This window comes from Nomascus leucogenys, chromosome 9, assembly GCF_006542625.1.
Source record: "Nomascus leucogenys isolate Asia chromosome 9, Asia_NLE_v1, whole genome shotgun sequence".
Taxonomy (NCBI): domain Eukaryota; kingdom Metazoa; phylum Chordata; class Mammalia; order Primates; family Hylobatidae; genus Nomascus; species Nomascus leucogenys.
The window spans coordinates 13,102,174-13,117,657 of NC_044389.1; the positions used below are offsets into that span (position 1 = coordinate 13,102,174).

Consider the following 15,484-nt stretch of genomic DNA (forward strand, 5'->3'; position numbering starts at 1 on the left):
CTGGGGATAAACTAGAAGTACCTGTGATTTTACAGTCGTCTTATTACCTGCCAGGGCTCATCTAGCCATGGCAATGTTTGCCTTGAATGGGGGTGAAAGCCTTTGTTGAATCAAATACTACTACACTATTACACTTCCACACTATTTATTTGGGGATGGGCTGGGAGTGACAGTAGCCTAGTAGTTCAGCTACCTGATTACTGCCCCATTCTTTTAGAAGCACACTTCTGCCAAGGAGTGGTTTGTACTGCTGTGTTTGGTACATTTCGTCTTGTTTCTGCTATAAGTTTTCCTTAGCTGTCCTTTAGTGTAGATTTTATTCATCACAGGACAGAATAATCAAGGACAACCAAAATCCTTTTGTTAGTTTCAGTACCTCAGCTGTCAACATTTCTGAGCTATCATTCAATGTTCCTCTGTGTCATGGAGTGAAATTCTTGTTTTATGGGTATTAGGAGTGTGGGAATGTGATAACCTAAACAACCTTTGCTCTGAAATTCCATTTTTCCTTCTTTCCCTGAGTTGTATTGACCTACAGAGTTAATTTCCTTTGTATTTTTTTAAGAAAATATTAAAAATCAGCGGTCTCAAATGCGGAGAGTTTGTGGCTAACCAACATTGCCTTTAGTAGATATTTGGGAGGGAAAGATGTAGGGATTAGCCGTAGCTCCTACCTCTTCAAGCTGTTCATTTTGTGTGTTTGCCAACTAGTTCTGCTGTTTCTCTGTTAGACACAGGTAAGAGGTAGCCACTTTACACTTCGGAGATTCTCATCACTAAAATATTTACCTGATTTGCCATATTCATTAGCTCCTGTCACGCTTGGAGTTACTTGAAAACCAAAGGAATAAAGAAAAGACATCTTGAATTCACTTAGCACCCACTTGAATTTTAGGGTTTCAGTCACACCAGTCCTTTTTTCCATTTGCTTTTGAATTATGGCATGTGATAAAAACAGCTATGCAGAAGGCCTGCAAAACTGCAACAATCCTGATGCTTCCAGAGCAAAAGGAAGGAGGAGCCACATGAGGAAGTTATTTTCCTTAAAAGATGCCTGCCAACTTTGGCAGATGGATTGCACCTGCTAATTAAACCAAAGCCTGTAAAACGTGGCTTTTCCTTTCTCAGGAAGAGATCCAGGGGAGGGTGAAGGACTGATGGCTCTTATGCTGTCTTCAGTGCTGACTAATGAGTTTCAGACCAACTTCACAAATAGTTCATACACAGAAGCCACAATGGAATGTTCTACAGAAAAATCAACATGTAAAACTTACAGCTCCTTTTTCACTCTTTTCACAATCTTACACACTCATGTGCTCACATACATACACAAGAGATACCCCTAATTTGGTGGTTCATCTTATTTTTTTAAGCTCCCATAACTGGCAACCAGCTACTTAGTTATCTAACCTAGGAAAACCAGCAGTTGCTTTGTGTCACCCCCATCACAATACAGACATCCAGCTAGTTTCTAAGTTCTGTACAATTTTAATTGATCCAAGTCCATTCCCATATCTTTGTTCCCTCTGCTAGCTTCAGGGCCTTTCTGAGCTAGACTCATGAAGTAATAGCTACCTGATACCTTACCTCTATTCTTTTTCCTCTCTTCAATCTAGCCCCTCTATTTAGTCATAGGTTATCTTTCTGAAGCACAGATAGGATCATTACAGTACTTAACATACAGCAGACAGTAAATATCGAACAGTTATTTCTGGCCCAAAATTCCACAGATTCCCACTGTTCGTGTTATTAATGTTAAATTCTTAGCATGACATTAAAGCCATGGAGCTCTGGGCCCACTCTGCCTTACCTACCTCTACTACCACTTCTCCCCACGTATAATGTGGGTCAGGCACAGTGGTCTACTAACCATTCCTAAATTTGTTCTCACCCTTGTTCATACATAATACTGTTCTGTCTCAAATAATCTTGCTTTCCTGACAATCCTAGTTAATTAAGAGCAGTGGCTTTAGAGTTGTGCTGCAACCTTTCTGATCTTTAGCTTTCTCATTTTGTGCACAAGGGTGCCAACCCCGTAAGGAAACTGATGATTTAGTAAGTATCTAAAGGTGCTTTGACACGTTTTGCCGCATAGTAAATGGTCACAATGAGTAGAAGAGACCAGCAATTAAAGCTTCCACGCATCTTTTTCCAATACCGAAAAGATACATGCCCCTCTAAGTAGTTTCCTATAGAAGAAGCTAATGTGGCCAAAACTTGATGGGAAATGCGACCCAGATTCCCTTCACATTGCCCCCAATAATGTCCCCATTTATTCAGGAGACTAAATTTCAGATCTCAGAAAACTAAACAGTAAGGTCAACCTAATGATTTGTCTAGGTTTTAATATTAAGTGAAGCCCAGTGACCAGGTGGGTATGGAGATGTGTCACTGGTGCCAAGAAGTGTCCCTGTCACAAAGCCTGCCGACACCTAGCCACTTAAGTTAGGCAATAAATGAAGGCGCTTGCGCAGTAGAGTCCAGAGTGGGGAAGCGGGCGCCTGCGCAGAGACGTAGTGGCCGTCCGCTCACCGCCCCGCCTCTGCCAAATCGCGCCAGCGCAGTGAAGAACGAGCCAGCAGAGACAGCGTCTGCGCAGCCGTGGTTGAGGAGCCTGTGGCGGCGGCGGCAATGGAACCAGCGGAGCAGCTGAGCGAGTTAGTGTCAGCCGAGGGCCGAAACCGGAAGGCGGTGCTGTGCCAGCGTTGCGGCTCCCGGGTGCTGCAGCCAGGGACCGCTCTCTTCTCTCGCCGACAGGTAGGGAGGCAGGTTGGAGGCCGTTTACATCCGCAGTCTCCCCGAAGAGCCGCCGCGGTCAGAATCTGAACCCCGGCTCCTGAATTTCCGGAGACCGCGCCCTCCTCGCGCGGCCTTAAGCCCCGCCCCTTGGGCCTCAGCTCGGCGAGGCTCCGCCCCTGGGGCCGTTCAAGGCTAGGGAGGGAACCGGGTCCCGACCCGGCATCTTTTTTGCCGCGGGAACTCTTCCCTGGGCCACCCGGCCCAGCCAGCCCGGCCCTCTGCCCCCGGGGCCGCTTCGAGCGCGGGCCGTGCGCCCCGCCGCCGTCCAGGGCCGCTGCTCCGCGGGCGCGTGGAACGGAGGCGCCCCATTCCGGCTCCCGGAGCTCCCGCCAGCTTGCAGGACCCGGCAGGTGCCTCTCGGCCGCCGCTCACCGCGGGTGTGGCTGGGTTCCTGTCCCACTTCAGACCACACCCGCCAGTCCTGAATTTACCGTCTCGTTTATGATGGGCACCTATCTGCTCCACAGAGGATCCCCAGGAACAACTGGTGTAGGGGACGTGGCAAAATAACCCTGGTAACCTACCCACTTTACCGAGGCACTGGAAGCCTCTGGTTTTCCAGATGAATCATATTTCAAGTGCAGTAGATCCCTGACGTCCTGGAAGTAAATTTCGAAGAAAAACTTGTTTTTCCCTTCAGTTTAGGGATTTTAATACCCTTCCTACCACCATCATCGCAAGTGAGAAAGTTGAAAAAAAATTTATTTCGGTAAACTGTGTTGAAGTGCAAATATAGTGTCATTTCAACCATAGGCACATCCTATCATTCAAAATTATTTCTAAAAATATGCAGATCATTTTATTATTTCACGTGGTTGAACAGATCGTGAAGTGTAATGTCTAGTAGAAGAGCAAGAAGCACCTATTCCTCCAAAACAGCCTTTCATCAAAGGAGGAAAAAAAGGAATCTGTGTCTGTTGTTTTGTAGGTATTTTGATGACTTTTGATCTAGAGATTGGTGGAGGTCCCGGGGTTCTTTTAAGACTTCCAAGGTTTAGGAGTAGAGTTCTCAATTAATTTTACGAAGTTAGTGGCGTTACGGAGTCAGTGGAAAGAACTTGGATCTTGGAATTAAAACATACATGGAATTGAGTCCTGACTTTATCATTCATTAACATTCGAAGAGTTAGGCTGGGTGCGGTGGCTCATGCCTGTAATCCCAGCACTTTGGGAGGCCGAGGCGGGTGGAACACCTGAGGTGAGGAGTGTGAGACCAGCCTGGCCAACATGGCAAAACCCCATCTCTACTAAAAAAAAAAATACAAAAATTAGTTGGGCGTGGTGGCACAAGCCTGTAATCGCAGCTACTCGGGAGGCTGAGGCAGGAGAATCGCTTGAACCTGGGAGGCAGAGGTTGTAGTGAGCGGAGATTGAGTCACTGCACTCCCGCCTGGGCAACAGAGCGAGACTCCCATCTCAAAAAAAAAAAAGAAGAAGAAGTTATTTAACCTCCATGAGAAGCAGCTTGCTTATTGTGTAAAACAGGGGTGTCCAGTCTTTTGGCTTCCCTGGGCCGTATTGGAAGACTTGCCTTGGGCCACACAAAATACACTAACGACAGCTGATGAGCTAAAAAAAAAAACAAAAAAAAAATTGCAAAAAAAAAATCTCATAATGTTTTAAGAAAGTTTCCGAATTTGTGTTGGGCCGCATTCAAAGCCGTTCTGAGCCGTATGCCGGCCGCGGGTGGGACAAGTTGTTGTAAAGTGAAGATGATGATAGGGGGAAGAATTTGTATAAAAGCCTCAGCACTGTGCCTAGTATATAGCCCATAATATAGGTTAGTTCCCATACTCCTTTTCCATGGCAAGGTTTTGTCTAATTTTATAAACTGACATAAATTAAGAGACTTCTAAATGGAGCTTATAGTTTGTTTTAAAATTCTTTTTTTTTCTTTAAAAAAAAAAAAAAAAAAACATAGCCCACGCCTGTAATCCCAGCTCTTTTGGGAAGCTGAGTTAGGCGGATCACTTGAGGTCAGGAGTTCAACAACTGCCTGGCCGACATGGTGAAATCCCATCTCTACTAAAAACACAAAAATTATCTGGGCGCGTTGGTGGGCACCTGTAATCCCAGCTACTTGGGAGGCTGAGGCGCAAGAACCGCTTGAACCCGGGAGGCAGAAGTTCAAGATTGCACCACTGCACTCCAGCCTGGGTGACAGAGCGAGACTCGGTCTCAAAAAAAAAAAAAAAAAAAAAACAGAAAAAATATAGACGCGCTCACTGTATTGCTCAGGCTGGTCTCCAACTCCTGGGCTCAAGTGATTCATCCACCTTGGCCTACCAAAGTGGTGGGATTACAGGTATGAGCCACCGTGCCTGGCCAGGATCTTTCTTTTCTTTTGTTTTTGAGATGGAGTCTCACTCTGTTGCCAAGGCTGGAGTGCAGTGGTGCAATCTTGAACTTCTGCCTCCCAGGTTCAAGCAATTCTTGCGCCTCAGCCTCCCAAGTAGCTGGGATTACAGGTGCCCACCAACACGCCCAGATAATTTTTGTGTTTTTAGTAGAGATAGGATTTCACCATGTCGGCCAGGCAGTTGTTGAACTCCTTCCTGACCTCAAGTGATCCGCCCAACTCAGCTTCCCAAAAGAGCTGGGATTACAGGCGTGGGCTATGTTTTTTTTGCTCACTGCAACTTCCACCTCCCGGGTTCAAGTGATTCTCCTACCTCAGCTTCCCAAGTAGCTGGGATTACAGGTGCATGCCACCATGCCCAGCTAATTTTTGTATTTTTAGTAGAGATGGGGTTTCAGCATGTTGGCTAGGTGAGCCGCTGCGCCCGGCAGGACCTACCTTCTGCCCTGCCCTGCCCTCCCCTCCCTTCCCTTCCCACGCCCTTCTCATCCCCTCCCCCTCCTCCCCTCCCCTCCCCCCTTTCCTTCACTCCCTTCCCTTCCCCCCCTTCCCCTCCCCGTTCCCCGTTGTGCTGTCAAAAGCATGACTCACTGCAGCTTCCAACCAGTCAAAATTCTTAATTCTTGTTTGATACTATTTTAAACTGATTTTGCCAAAAATTGTGTGAGTAAATTAAATTATATATGTTACATTTCTTTTTGTTTCTCAACAAACACAGTGGCCCCTAGTCTAGAAAGGGGCCTAAGAATTTTTTTAATGCGTTTTATGTGTTTTAAAATGTTTTCCCTTTTTTTTTTTTTTTTTTTTGAGACGGAGTCTTGCTCTGTCCCCCAGGCTGGAGTGCAGTGGCGCAATCTCGGCTCACTGCAAGCTCCGCCTCCCGGCTTCACGCCATTCTCCTGCCTCAGCCTCCCGAGTAGCTACAGGCGTCCACCACCATGCCCGGCTAATTTTTTTTTTTTTTGTATTTTTAGTAGAGACGGGGTTTCACCGTGTTAGCCAGGATGGTCTCGATCTTCTGACCTTGTGATCCGCCCGCCTCGGCCTCCCAAAGTGCTGGGATTACAAGCTTGAGCCACCGCGCCCGGCCAGTTTTCCCTTTTTTAAAAAGGCTAAAAGGTGTGTTGTTTTTTTTTTTTTTTGGTTGTGTTTTTTAACAATGGCTTCAATATTTCTGGAAATTTCCTATTTCTTGAGAAAGAACTGTTGGAAGAATCCTATCCCTTTTTCTGGACTCGAGCAACTCAGCTGTAATCCAACCCAGTGTTCTCCTTACTCTCAGTCCTAATTGTTTTCTCCTTTTCTCAAATACTAATTTCAGCAAAAATATAACTTCTAGGACATGACGTAAATAGAAGGTAGAAAATTTCATGGAAGATTCTAACCAGTTATTTATTAGTCCTTTTCCTGCTCTGTGTCACACATTTTAAGGTGGGGAAAAATCAGTTCCATCCTTACAGAGAACAAGCAGCTTCTGAGATGCTGAGCTCCTTAACTAAAGCTTTGGGGTAAACCCCATAAAGGTTTGGGGTAGCTGTTTTTTGTCATAACTGTGACATATTGCAGATAAACCACCATTAGGGCAATTACAGCAGGGCTGTTACTCATCTCTGCAGGTGTTAAAGGAGCACTCCCAGCCGTTAAGGCCTGGAGAAAGGTGTGTAAGGAGTCCGGTTAGAGGTGGCCTACAGCTTTCTCTCTCGCTCCACCCAGTGGAGTAGCCTAGTAGTCTGCAAATGGGAACAATTGGAGAACTAGACTGCCAATCCTACCTTTGAGGTGATCCAGGGCCTAGCACTTACTGTATCTTATATTCCAGAGTTCTTTAGTCTAAAGCAGTGTGTTTCTCAATTCCTCCACACCCCCAGACCTCCAGAGGACATTTAGCAATATCTGGAGACATTTTTGGTTGTCAGAATGAGGGAGGTGTGCTACTGGCATCTAGTGGGTAGAAGCCAGGGATGCTGTTAAGCATCTTTTTCTTTCTTTCTTTCTTTTTCTTTCTTTCTTTTTTTTTTTTTTTTTTTTTGAGATGGAGGCTCACTCTGTCGCCCAGGCTGGAGTCCAGTGGCACGATCTCTGCTCACCTAACCTCCGCCTCCTGGGTTCAAGAGATTCTCCAGTCTCAGCCTCCCGAGTAGCTGGGATTACAGGTGCCCCCACCATGCCCAGCTAATTTTTTGCATTTTTTAGTACAGATGGGGGTTTCACCATGTTGGCCAGGCTGGTCTTGAACTCCTGACCTCAGGTGATCCGGCCACCTCGGCCTCCCAAAGTGCTGAGATTACAGGCGTGAGCTACTGTGCCCGGCCCGAACAATGATGTATTTTGCTCAGGAATTTAGGGGTCAACTGGGTTTAGCGAGGCATTTCTCACTGGGGGTCTCTGAGGTGATGGCAGTCAGAAAGGTCATTCTGTCACGCGTCTGCCTGTGGGCTGGGAGGGCTCACACACCTGAGCACTGGAACAGGATTTGGGGCCACCTCTGTCCCTACATGGACCCCCCTAGCCTGGTCTCCATATGGCACCATCAGGATAGCCGGATTTCTAACACAGTGGCTGAAGGCTCCCAGCGCAAGTGTCCCATGAGAAATGGCAAAAGTTGCATGCCATTTTCTAACCAGCCTGTCATTTCCACCGCATATATTCATCAAGCAATCACCATGGCCTGCCCAGACCAAAGGAGAGGGATAGGGATTCCACTGTTGATGGAAGGATTATCAGAGAATTTTTGGATGTGTTTTGAAACCAACACAAGTAACTCCCAGAAGGGAAAAAATTACGAAAAAGTTAACAGAACTGTACTCTGTATTGTAACAGTTTTTATTCTCATCCGTATTATAGCATGCCTGCCAAGTTTTCTATGATGAAAATGTATTTTTACAATGAGAAAGGTAGTATTTTATTTTTAAAAGGGTGCTGTTAGTAGTATATCAGCAGAGTCTCACTGAGTTGTGGTGTTCTGTCTATTTCTGAAGAGGCTGTCCAGGATTCGCTGGGGTCCTGACAGAACAAAGGTAACCAACCCATCTGGTCAGGGATCTCACTGGCAACTTCGCACCAAGTTGAGTTTGCCTCAAATTACATACTAATTTTTTTGTTGCCATCCCCAGTAGTCTATCCAGAAAGCCTCATTATATTCCAGATGTTATAGCTAATCTCCTGGCCCTAGCAATGGTCCTTGGCATTGCAGTGAATAGGTTGAGATCCAGGCAGAGATGCACATACATATGCATATATATGAGTATAGTCTTGTGGGCCTGACTTAGATGGTCTAAGTTAAAATGGGAATGTTGAGGAATAGAGCAAACAGGACCCAATATGATGCTTTGAATGGACCGTTAATTATAGTAGTACCTTTAAATCACAAATCAAAGGAGAGACAACTGGACAGGTGATGCTTTGTGCTACAAATGGGAACCGAGAGAGGGAAGGTGGTGATCTCTTTTTGGGCACCTCCTGAACACTAATGCTTTAGTCAGTTTTCTGTTTTGTTGGACACACCGAATTCTTGGTTGATTGGTTAGATGTCTTAAATAGTCCACTGAAGTTTACTCCGTCTATGTGAAGATGTGTGAGATTTCACACCTACAGTATAGGGGATAAGCCAGAAATATATTTATGAAAATTGAGGCCCACAGAAAGTTACAGATGGGACCGGAATTCAGGTTTCCTGGTTCCTTAATTTTGATTCCTAACTCTCTTTGCTTCTGTTTGTTCCTGTTTTTGTTTAAGGTAGAACAAAGTGTTAAGGACACCTTTAACATGAGGCAAAAAGAATGACTGGAGTAACAGTATTACACAATGGCTTGTATTGTAACCCCAGTTACTTGGGAGACTGAGGCTGGAGGATTGCTTGAGCCCAGGAGTTCAAACCCAGCCTGGGCAATGTAGAGAGACCCCATCTCTAATTATAAAAAAACAAAAAAGTATATCGTGGGGTGGGAAATGGGAAATAAGTGATACGACAGCAGCCATATGAGGAGCAGAGGGGTAACAAACCTGGCTAGCATGACATTTTGCAGTAGTCTGGGACAGCTAAGAGTGTATACACTATCCATATTGAAGAAATTAAAGCAATTGTGTGTGTGCCAGAGGTCTTCTCCTAATGATTGAGAAGTCATATAAGTTGGAGGGTACAAGCATCCTAGAGCTAATAATTCCAAATTGTAGAACTAGATTTTTCTTTTTGTAAGATAAATCCAGTATATCCCTAATAGTGATGGAATAGATCAAAGCCAGATATTCTGTGTTCATTCTCTTAACAAATAGTTGAGATTCTGCTCTATACCAGTTGCTATTCTAAGCACTAGAGATCTATTAATGAACAAGGTAAGCTCCTTGCTTTCCAGGAGCTGATATTCTAGTTGAGGTACACACGTGGTAAATAAGTAAGCCAATAAATTAATACGATAATTTCAGAAAATAAGCAATAAGTAAACAAGTAGGAGTGGCATGAAGAGACTTCCAGGGGAAATGAATGTGTTCATTATCTTGATTATGATAATGGTTTCACCAGTATACATGTGCTAAAGTGAAATAAACTGTGCGTTTTATTTTATTACTTTTTGAGACAGGATCTCACTCTGTCACCCAGGTTGGAGTACAGTGGCATGATCTTGGCTCACTGCAGTCTCAATCTCCCCGGCTCAAGTGATCCTCCCATCTCAGCCTCCTGAGTAGCTGGGACTACAGACACTTGCCACCATGCCTAGCTAATTTTTTTTTTTTTTTTTTTTTTGAGACAGAGTCTCGCTCTGTCGCCCAGGCTGGAGAGCAGTGGTGTGATCTCAGCTCACTGCAGCCTCAACGACCTCCTGGGCTCAAGCGATCCTCTTACCTCAGCCCCATGAGTGGCTGGGACTACAGGTGTGCACCACCACAGCCAGCTAATTTTTGTGTTTTTTGTAGAGATGGGGGTCTCACTATGTTGCCTAGGCTGGCCTTGAACTCCTGAGCTCAGGCGATCCTCCTGCATCAGCCTCCCAAAGTGCTGGGATTACAGGCGTGTACCACCATGCCTAGCCCTGGCTAATTTTTTCAAACTACTTTTTGTAGAGACTAGGTCTCATTATGTTGCCCAAGCTGATGTGCATTTAAAATATGTGCAGTTCATATGTCAATTATACCTCAATAAAACTATTTAAAAAAAAATACAGTGGGCAGTAAGTAAAGCTAATTCAGGTTGTTTGGTTAGAGAAGACCTCCTGAGAAGGCTACATTTGAGCTGACTACCGAGGAGGAGCTAGCCATGCCAAGATCTGAGGGCAGAACAGACTAATGCTGTTTGAGGAAGGCAAGAAAGCCAGTGTGTCTGAAGCATAATGAGCTGGGGAAACTAGGACCATGTCAGGCCCATGTTGAGGACAGCAATGAAACCGAGTTCCCAGACCACCCAGCTGGTGCCTCTCTTTCATTTCTCTTAAGAATCAGGCTCACGCCTGTAATCCCAGCACTTTGGGAGGCCGAGGCAGGCAGATCACGAGGTCAAGAGATCGAGACCATCCTGGCTAACATGGTGAAACCCCATCTTTACTAAAAAAAATACAAAAAATTAGCCAGGCGTGGTGGCGGGCGCCTGTAGTCCCAGCTAGTCGGGAGGCTGAGGCAGAAGAATGGTGTGAACCCAGGAGGCGGAGGTTGCAGTGAGCTGAGATTGTGCCACTGCATTCCAGCCTGGGTGACAGTGGGAGAATCCGTCTCACAAAAAAAAAAAAAAAAAAATCAGGGCAGAGACCAGAGGCAAAGAAGAGCCACCCAGCATCATCGTCTACAGCTTAACGAGAGGGCTTCTCTATTTTTGTCATTCCTGCTAGGGAGCAATGTGAAGTGTACCTAGAACGGGGGTGTTGATGGAACTGGGCCAGTTCAACTTCAGCGTTCTTTATGTTCTCTCCCACTGCAGCTTTTCCTTCCCTCCATGAGAAAGAAGCCAGCTCTGTCTGACGGCAGCAATCCTGATGGCGATCTCCTCCAGGAACACTGGCTGGTTGAGGACATGTTCATTTTTGAGAATGTGGGCTTCACCAAGGATGTGGGCAACATCAAGTTTCTGGTCTGTGCAGACTGTGAAATTGGACCAATTGGCTGGCATTGCCTAGATGACAAGAACAGTTTCTATGTCGCCTTGGAACGAGTTTCCCATGAGTAACTGAGGGGAGGGGTACTCAGCTCCACCTCCAGAGATAAACCTACTCCCCACAAGAACTGGCCTTTAATGTGGTATAACTGTTCCACTGCCTTCTTCTCTGTGCTAATATAAATACTGAGTACCAGCATGTCCACTTGAACATGCAGAGGGTTAATCCTGCTTCCTAAAGCCTCAAGTACATGCCTCCTGCTTAGTTAACTTTGCATCACATTTCCTAAGCTCCCTTTTCCCCCAGTTTGGGACACTGTGCTTACCTCCAAAAATCTCATCTCTTCCCTGGCATTCTGCCTAGGCTCTGTTTTGCCCAGGGGCTCCCTCTTTTTCTTGCTCTAGAAGAGCCGTATTCAACCTTTTAGCTATGATGACACATAACAAAAGATGCTTATGTACTAATAGTTGAAAGTCTGCCTTTTTCTCATTCAAGAAGGCATACAAATATCTGAGAGTGACTTTGTTGTATGGCTACCCTTGTGATCTACAGTAATTTATTCTTTCTAAAAGTAAAGCATTTACAAAACTCAGTATTTAAACCACTAACCAGAAACATTACTTTGGACGCATCTTTAATACCATGTTTGAGCACCTCTGCTCTAGGTTGAGAATGGCATTTTATTGTGAAGATGGGTGTGGTCCCTCTTCCCTTGAAATCTTGTAGTTTCTTTTTATATTAGCTCCTCACTGCTACAGCCTAGAAGGTGGGAAGCAGATTTTAACCCCATCTGGCAGCCACTCAAGGAAAACCCAGCCCTGGCTGTTTACTCAGGCTCTCTTAGAATGAGAGTGGAGGGTGTAGGATATGAGGGTTAGGCCTTTGCCACATTATACAAAAGTTTATAATTTGCCTCATCTGGACAAGTAACTTCCTTTGTTCGTAGGCAAGACTTCTTTAATGGATGGTATCATTTACTGAGCCTACTGGGCATGGTCCTCATGGAGTTTTGGTTCAACTGTAATCTCTGTGCCAACCCAGGATACAAACTTCCATCCAGATGCATGGATACAAATTTCCATAGCTCCGGGGCTGCTCTGACAGTTTGATATCAGCAGACTTGTTTAAGCCTTCAACTTGATTTCCAATTATTCCATCATTTCTATTCTGAAATGACTCACCGTCGTAGAAGGAAGTTTATTATATAACCAAGGTTTCAGGTATCCTCCTGTCACCACCTCTACTATTCAGGAGGCCTAAAATTGAAATAAGTACTAAATAGAAACCTTACCATCTGAAATCCCTTCCGTTGTTTTCTAGTTGCTTCCTCATTCCTTTACCCCCAAACTTTCTAAGGGCTTCCCCACTGCAGTGCAAGCTGGCCTTGGGCGCAGTTTTGCAACCAACCTACTTCCCTGGAAAGGTGGCTTCCTTCTCCAGTTAGCCTGAATGAGCTTTAGTAAGCAATTGAGAGAACCGTGTTTTTCCGACAAACGGTCACATGTCCATTGTTATGGCATCTGCAGAAAAACAGAGTGATCCACTCAAGTCAGGAGCAAAACCCAAGTAGACGCCTCTAGGGGCACATGGCCCCTCACATCACAAGCCAGAACCTAAGCTAAGCATTTTTTAAATTGAGTTTGAGACTAGCCTGGGCAACATAGTGAGACCCCATCTCTATTTTAAAAATGAACAAAATTACCTGGTCGTGGTGGTGTATACCTGTAGTCCCTGCCACTTGGGAGGCTCAGGTGGGAGGATCACTTGAGCCCCGAAGATGGTGGCTGCAGTAAGCCAAGATCACACCACTGGCACTCCAGCCTGGGCAACAGTGAGACCCTGTCTCAAAATGACAACAGTAACAACAAAAAAATATATATCTATATATATATATAGCGACTTGAATAGGAAACCATAGTATTTCATTGTTTTAATTTGCATTTATTTTATTTCTAGTGAAACTTTTATATACTATCGGTCATTTCTGTTTCCTTTTTTGAGAACTGCCAAATGTTGCCCTAGTAGCCAAAAATATCAGGTTGCTATTCTGCCTTCTCAGTTTGATCTGAAAGAAATAAAGGCATTTAAGCAATGGAAATTAGATTTCTGCATGTCCTTGGGAAGAATATATAAATTGAAAAAATAGGAGAGCCGAAACCTGAACCTTGGGGTTTAGCTTAAGGTCAACGAACTGATTATCTAGTCAGCTATAAAATGCAAATGTCATTTCTTCATTTCCCTCATACATAATAGGCTCTCAGTACATACTTGTGAATCAGCTGCTATTTGCTGTGGGTAGATAGAGGCAACCTGTGCTTTCTGCTCCGAGTATAGAAACTTCCGTTTTCTATTGGGGAGAGCAGTTGATTTTGCAAAGGCCTGATTGTTTCCACATAATTGTCTGTTGTTTTACAAAAACACAGAATAAAAGATGGGCAGTGGTGTACTGACATTTCACAAATTGTCACCATGTTGTATATGAGGCTACACATGTAACTGAGTAACTATGAGGACTTCTGCTTCTGGTAATGGTGGATAGGTCCTTTGTACTGACCAGCTCGCTGGTTAACTAGAAAGGCTGGACAGAATACTTCAGAAATCTGTTTGAAGGCACCAAGAGAGCCGACACGACTTTGAAGAATTGCTAAACCAGGACAGCAGAGGAGATGGGAACCCTGGGAAGTGACTTGGTGTGAGGGCCACTGTTCTCCTGGGAGCATTTGCCAAACTTGGAGGCGATTCAGAGGCTTAGCAGTGATTTTAGCAGCCTTTCAGAAGTAGGGGACAGGGCCTGTGAAAGGGCAATGGACTTGGCGGTGTCCCTCACTTTTGGTTGAAGCCGTCAGTCTTTTGCACCCCAGGAATAAGGGTGAGGCGGTGTAGGAAACAGGTTCTCGGGACTGCAGCCCAGCCTCCGATTACGGATCTCAATCCTTGAAATTAGATTAAGGTGATCCCAGAGTGGTAGTTTGCCCAAACTCTTTGGATAAGCAAACAGAAACCCCCTCTAGAGGATATTATTATTATCCTAAACTTCAGATTATTTCTACAATTTTGCTAATACAGTACCCTGAGTACAACAAGATGTAACCAGGCATGCGAGACAAGATAGCAGGCCCATAGTGGCTAGAGACATTGGCGCTATCAGACTAAACTGCTTACCATGTTCAAGGAGAGATACTAGTTTGGGAATTTCAGCAGCTACATGGACATGTTTTTCAAAAATGTGAATTCTAGAGTTTGTAAGAATCCAATAATCAAAATTAAGAATACAGTGAAACCTTGGCTGGGCATGGTGGCTCACGCCCGTAATCCCAGCACTTTGGGAGGCCGAGGCCGACGGATCACGAGGTCAAGAGTTCAAGACCAGCCTGGCCAATGTGAAACACTGTCTCTACTAAAAATACAAAAATTAGCCGGGCATGGTGGCGAATGCCTGTAATCCCAGCTACTCGGAAGGCTGAGGCAGGAGAATTGCTTGAACCCAGGAGGTGAAGGTTGCAGTGAGCCGAGATCGCGCCACTGCACTCCAGCCTGGCACAGGGAGAGATTCCGTCTCAAAAAAAAGAAAGAAAAAATACAGTGGGACCAGCATAGGCAACATAGTGAGACCCTGTCTCTACAAAAAATAAATAAAATAGCCGGGTGCGGTGGCACCTGCTTGTAGTCCCAGCTACTTTTGAGGCTGAGATGAGAGGATCACTTGAGCCCAGGAGTTAGAAGCTTCAGTGAACTATGATGATGCCATTATACTCAAGCCCGGGCCATTAATGAGCCCGTCTCTAAATTTAAAGTTCACTGGAATGCTTTAACAGCAGCTTAGGCACAACTGAGGAGAGAACTAGAAAACTAGGGGCTAGACATAACTAACAGTAGATGTGTAAGACCACAACACAGAATCGTATATGACATTACTGAGATAAAGTAAAAGAAAACAAATTCATGGGGCCAGGAAACTATAGCCCACAGGCCAAATTCATTTGGCCAGTACCTATTGAGACTTAGAAACTTTCAAGCTAAAAATAGTTTTTACTTTTTTTTTTTTTGAGACAGGGTCTTACTCTATTACCTAGCCTGGAGTGCAGTGGCACAATCACAGCTCACTGCAGCCTCGACCTCCCAGGCTCAGGTGAGCCTCCCACCTGGGCCTCCTGAGTAGCTGGGAACGGGCACGTGCCATCACGCCCGGCTAATTTGTATTTTTGGTAGAGACAGGATTTGCCATGTTGCCCAGGCTGGTCTCAAA

General features: G+C 45.1%; 1 protein-coding gene across 1 annotated transcript; it reads left to right on the plus strand.

Annotated features, from left to right (window-relative positions):
* The first annotated feature begins 2,472 nt into the window (after nt 1-2,472).
* On the plus strand, nt 2,473-13,336 carry RABIF (RAB interacting factor). The gene is made up of 2 exons (XM_030818631.1): nt 2,473-2,757; nt 11,064-13,336. Exons 1-2 carry the CDS (start codon nt 2,632-2,634, stop codon nt 11,307-11,309), a joined length of 372 nt encoding a protein of 123 aa, XP_030674491.1. The 5' UTR covers nt 2,473-2,631; the 3' UTR covers nt 11,310-13,336.
* The last annotated feature ends 2,148 nt before the right edge of the window (nt 13,337-15,484 follow it).

Coding starts and splice junctions, on each gene's coding strand:
- RABIF (XM_030818631.1), top strand. CDS start 2,632: ATGGAACCAGCGGAGCAGCTGAGCGAGTTAGTGTCAGCCGAGGGCCGA. Junction 2,758..11,063: donor CTCTCTTCTCTCGCCGACAG/GTAGGGAGGCAG, acceptor CTCCCACTGCAG/CTTTTCCTTCCCTCCATGAG.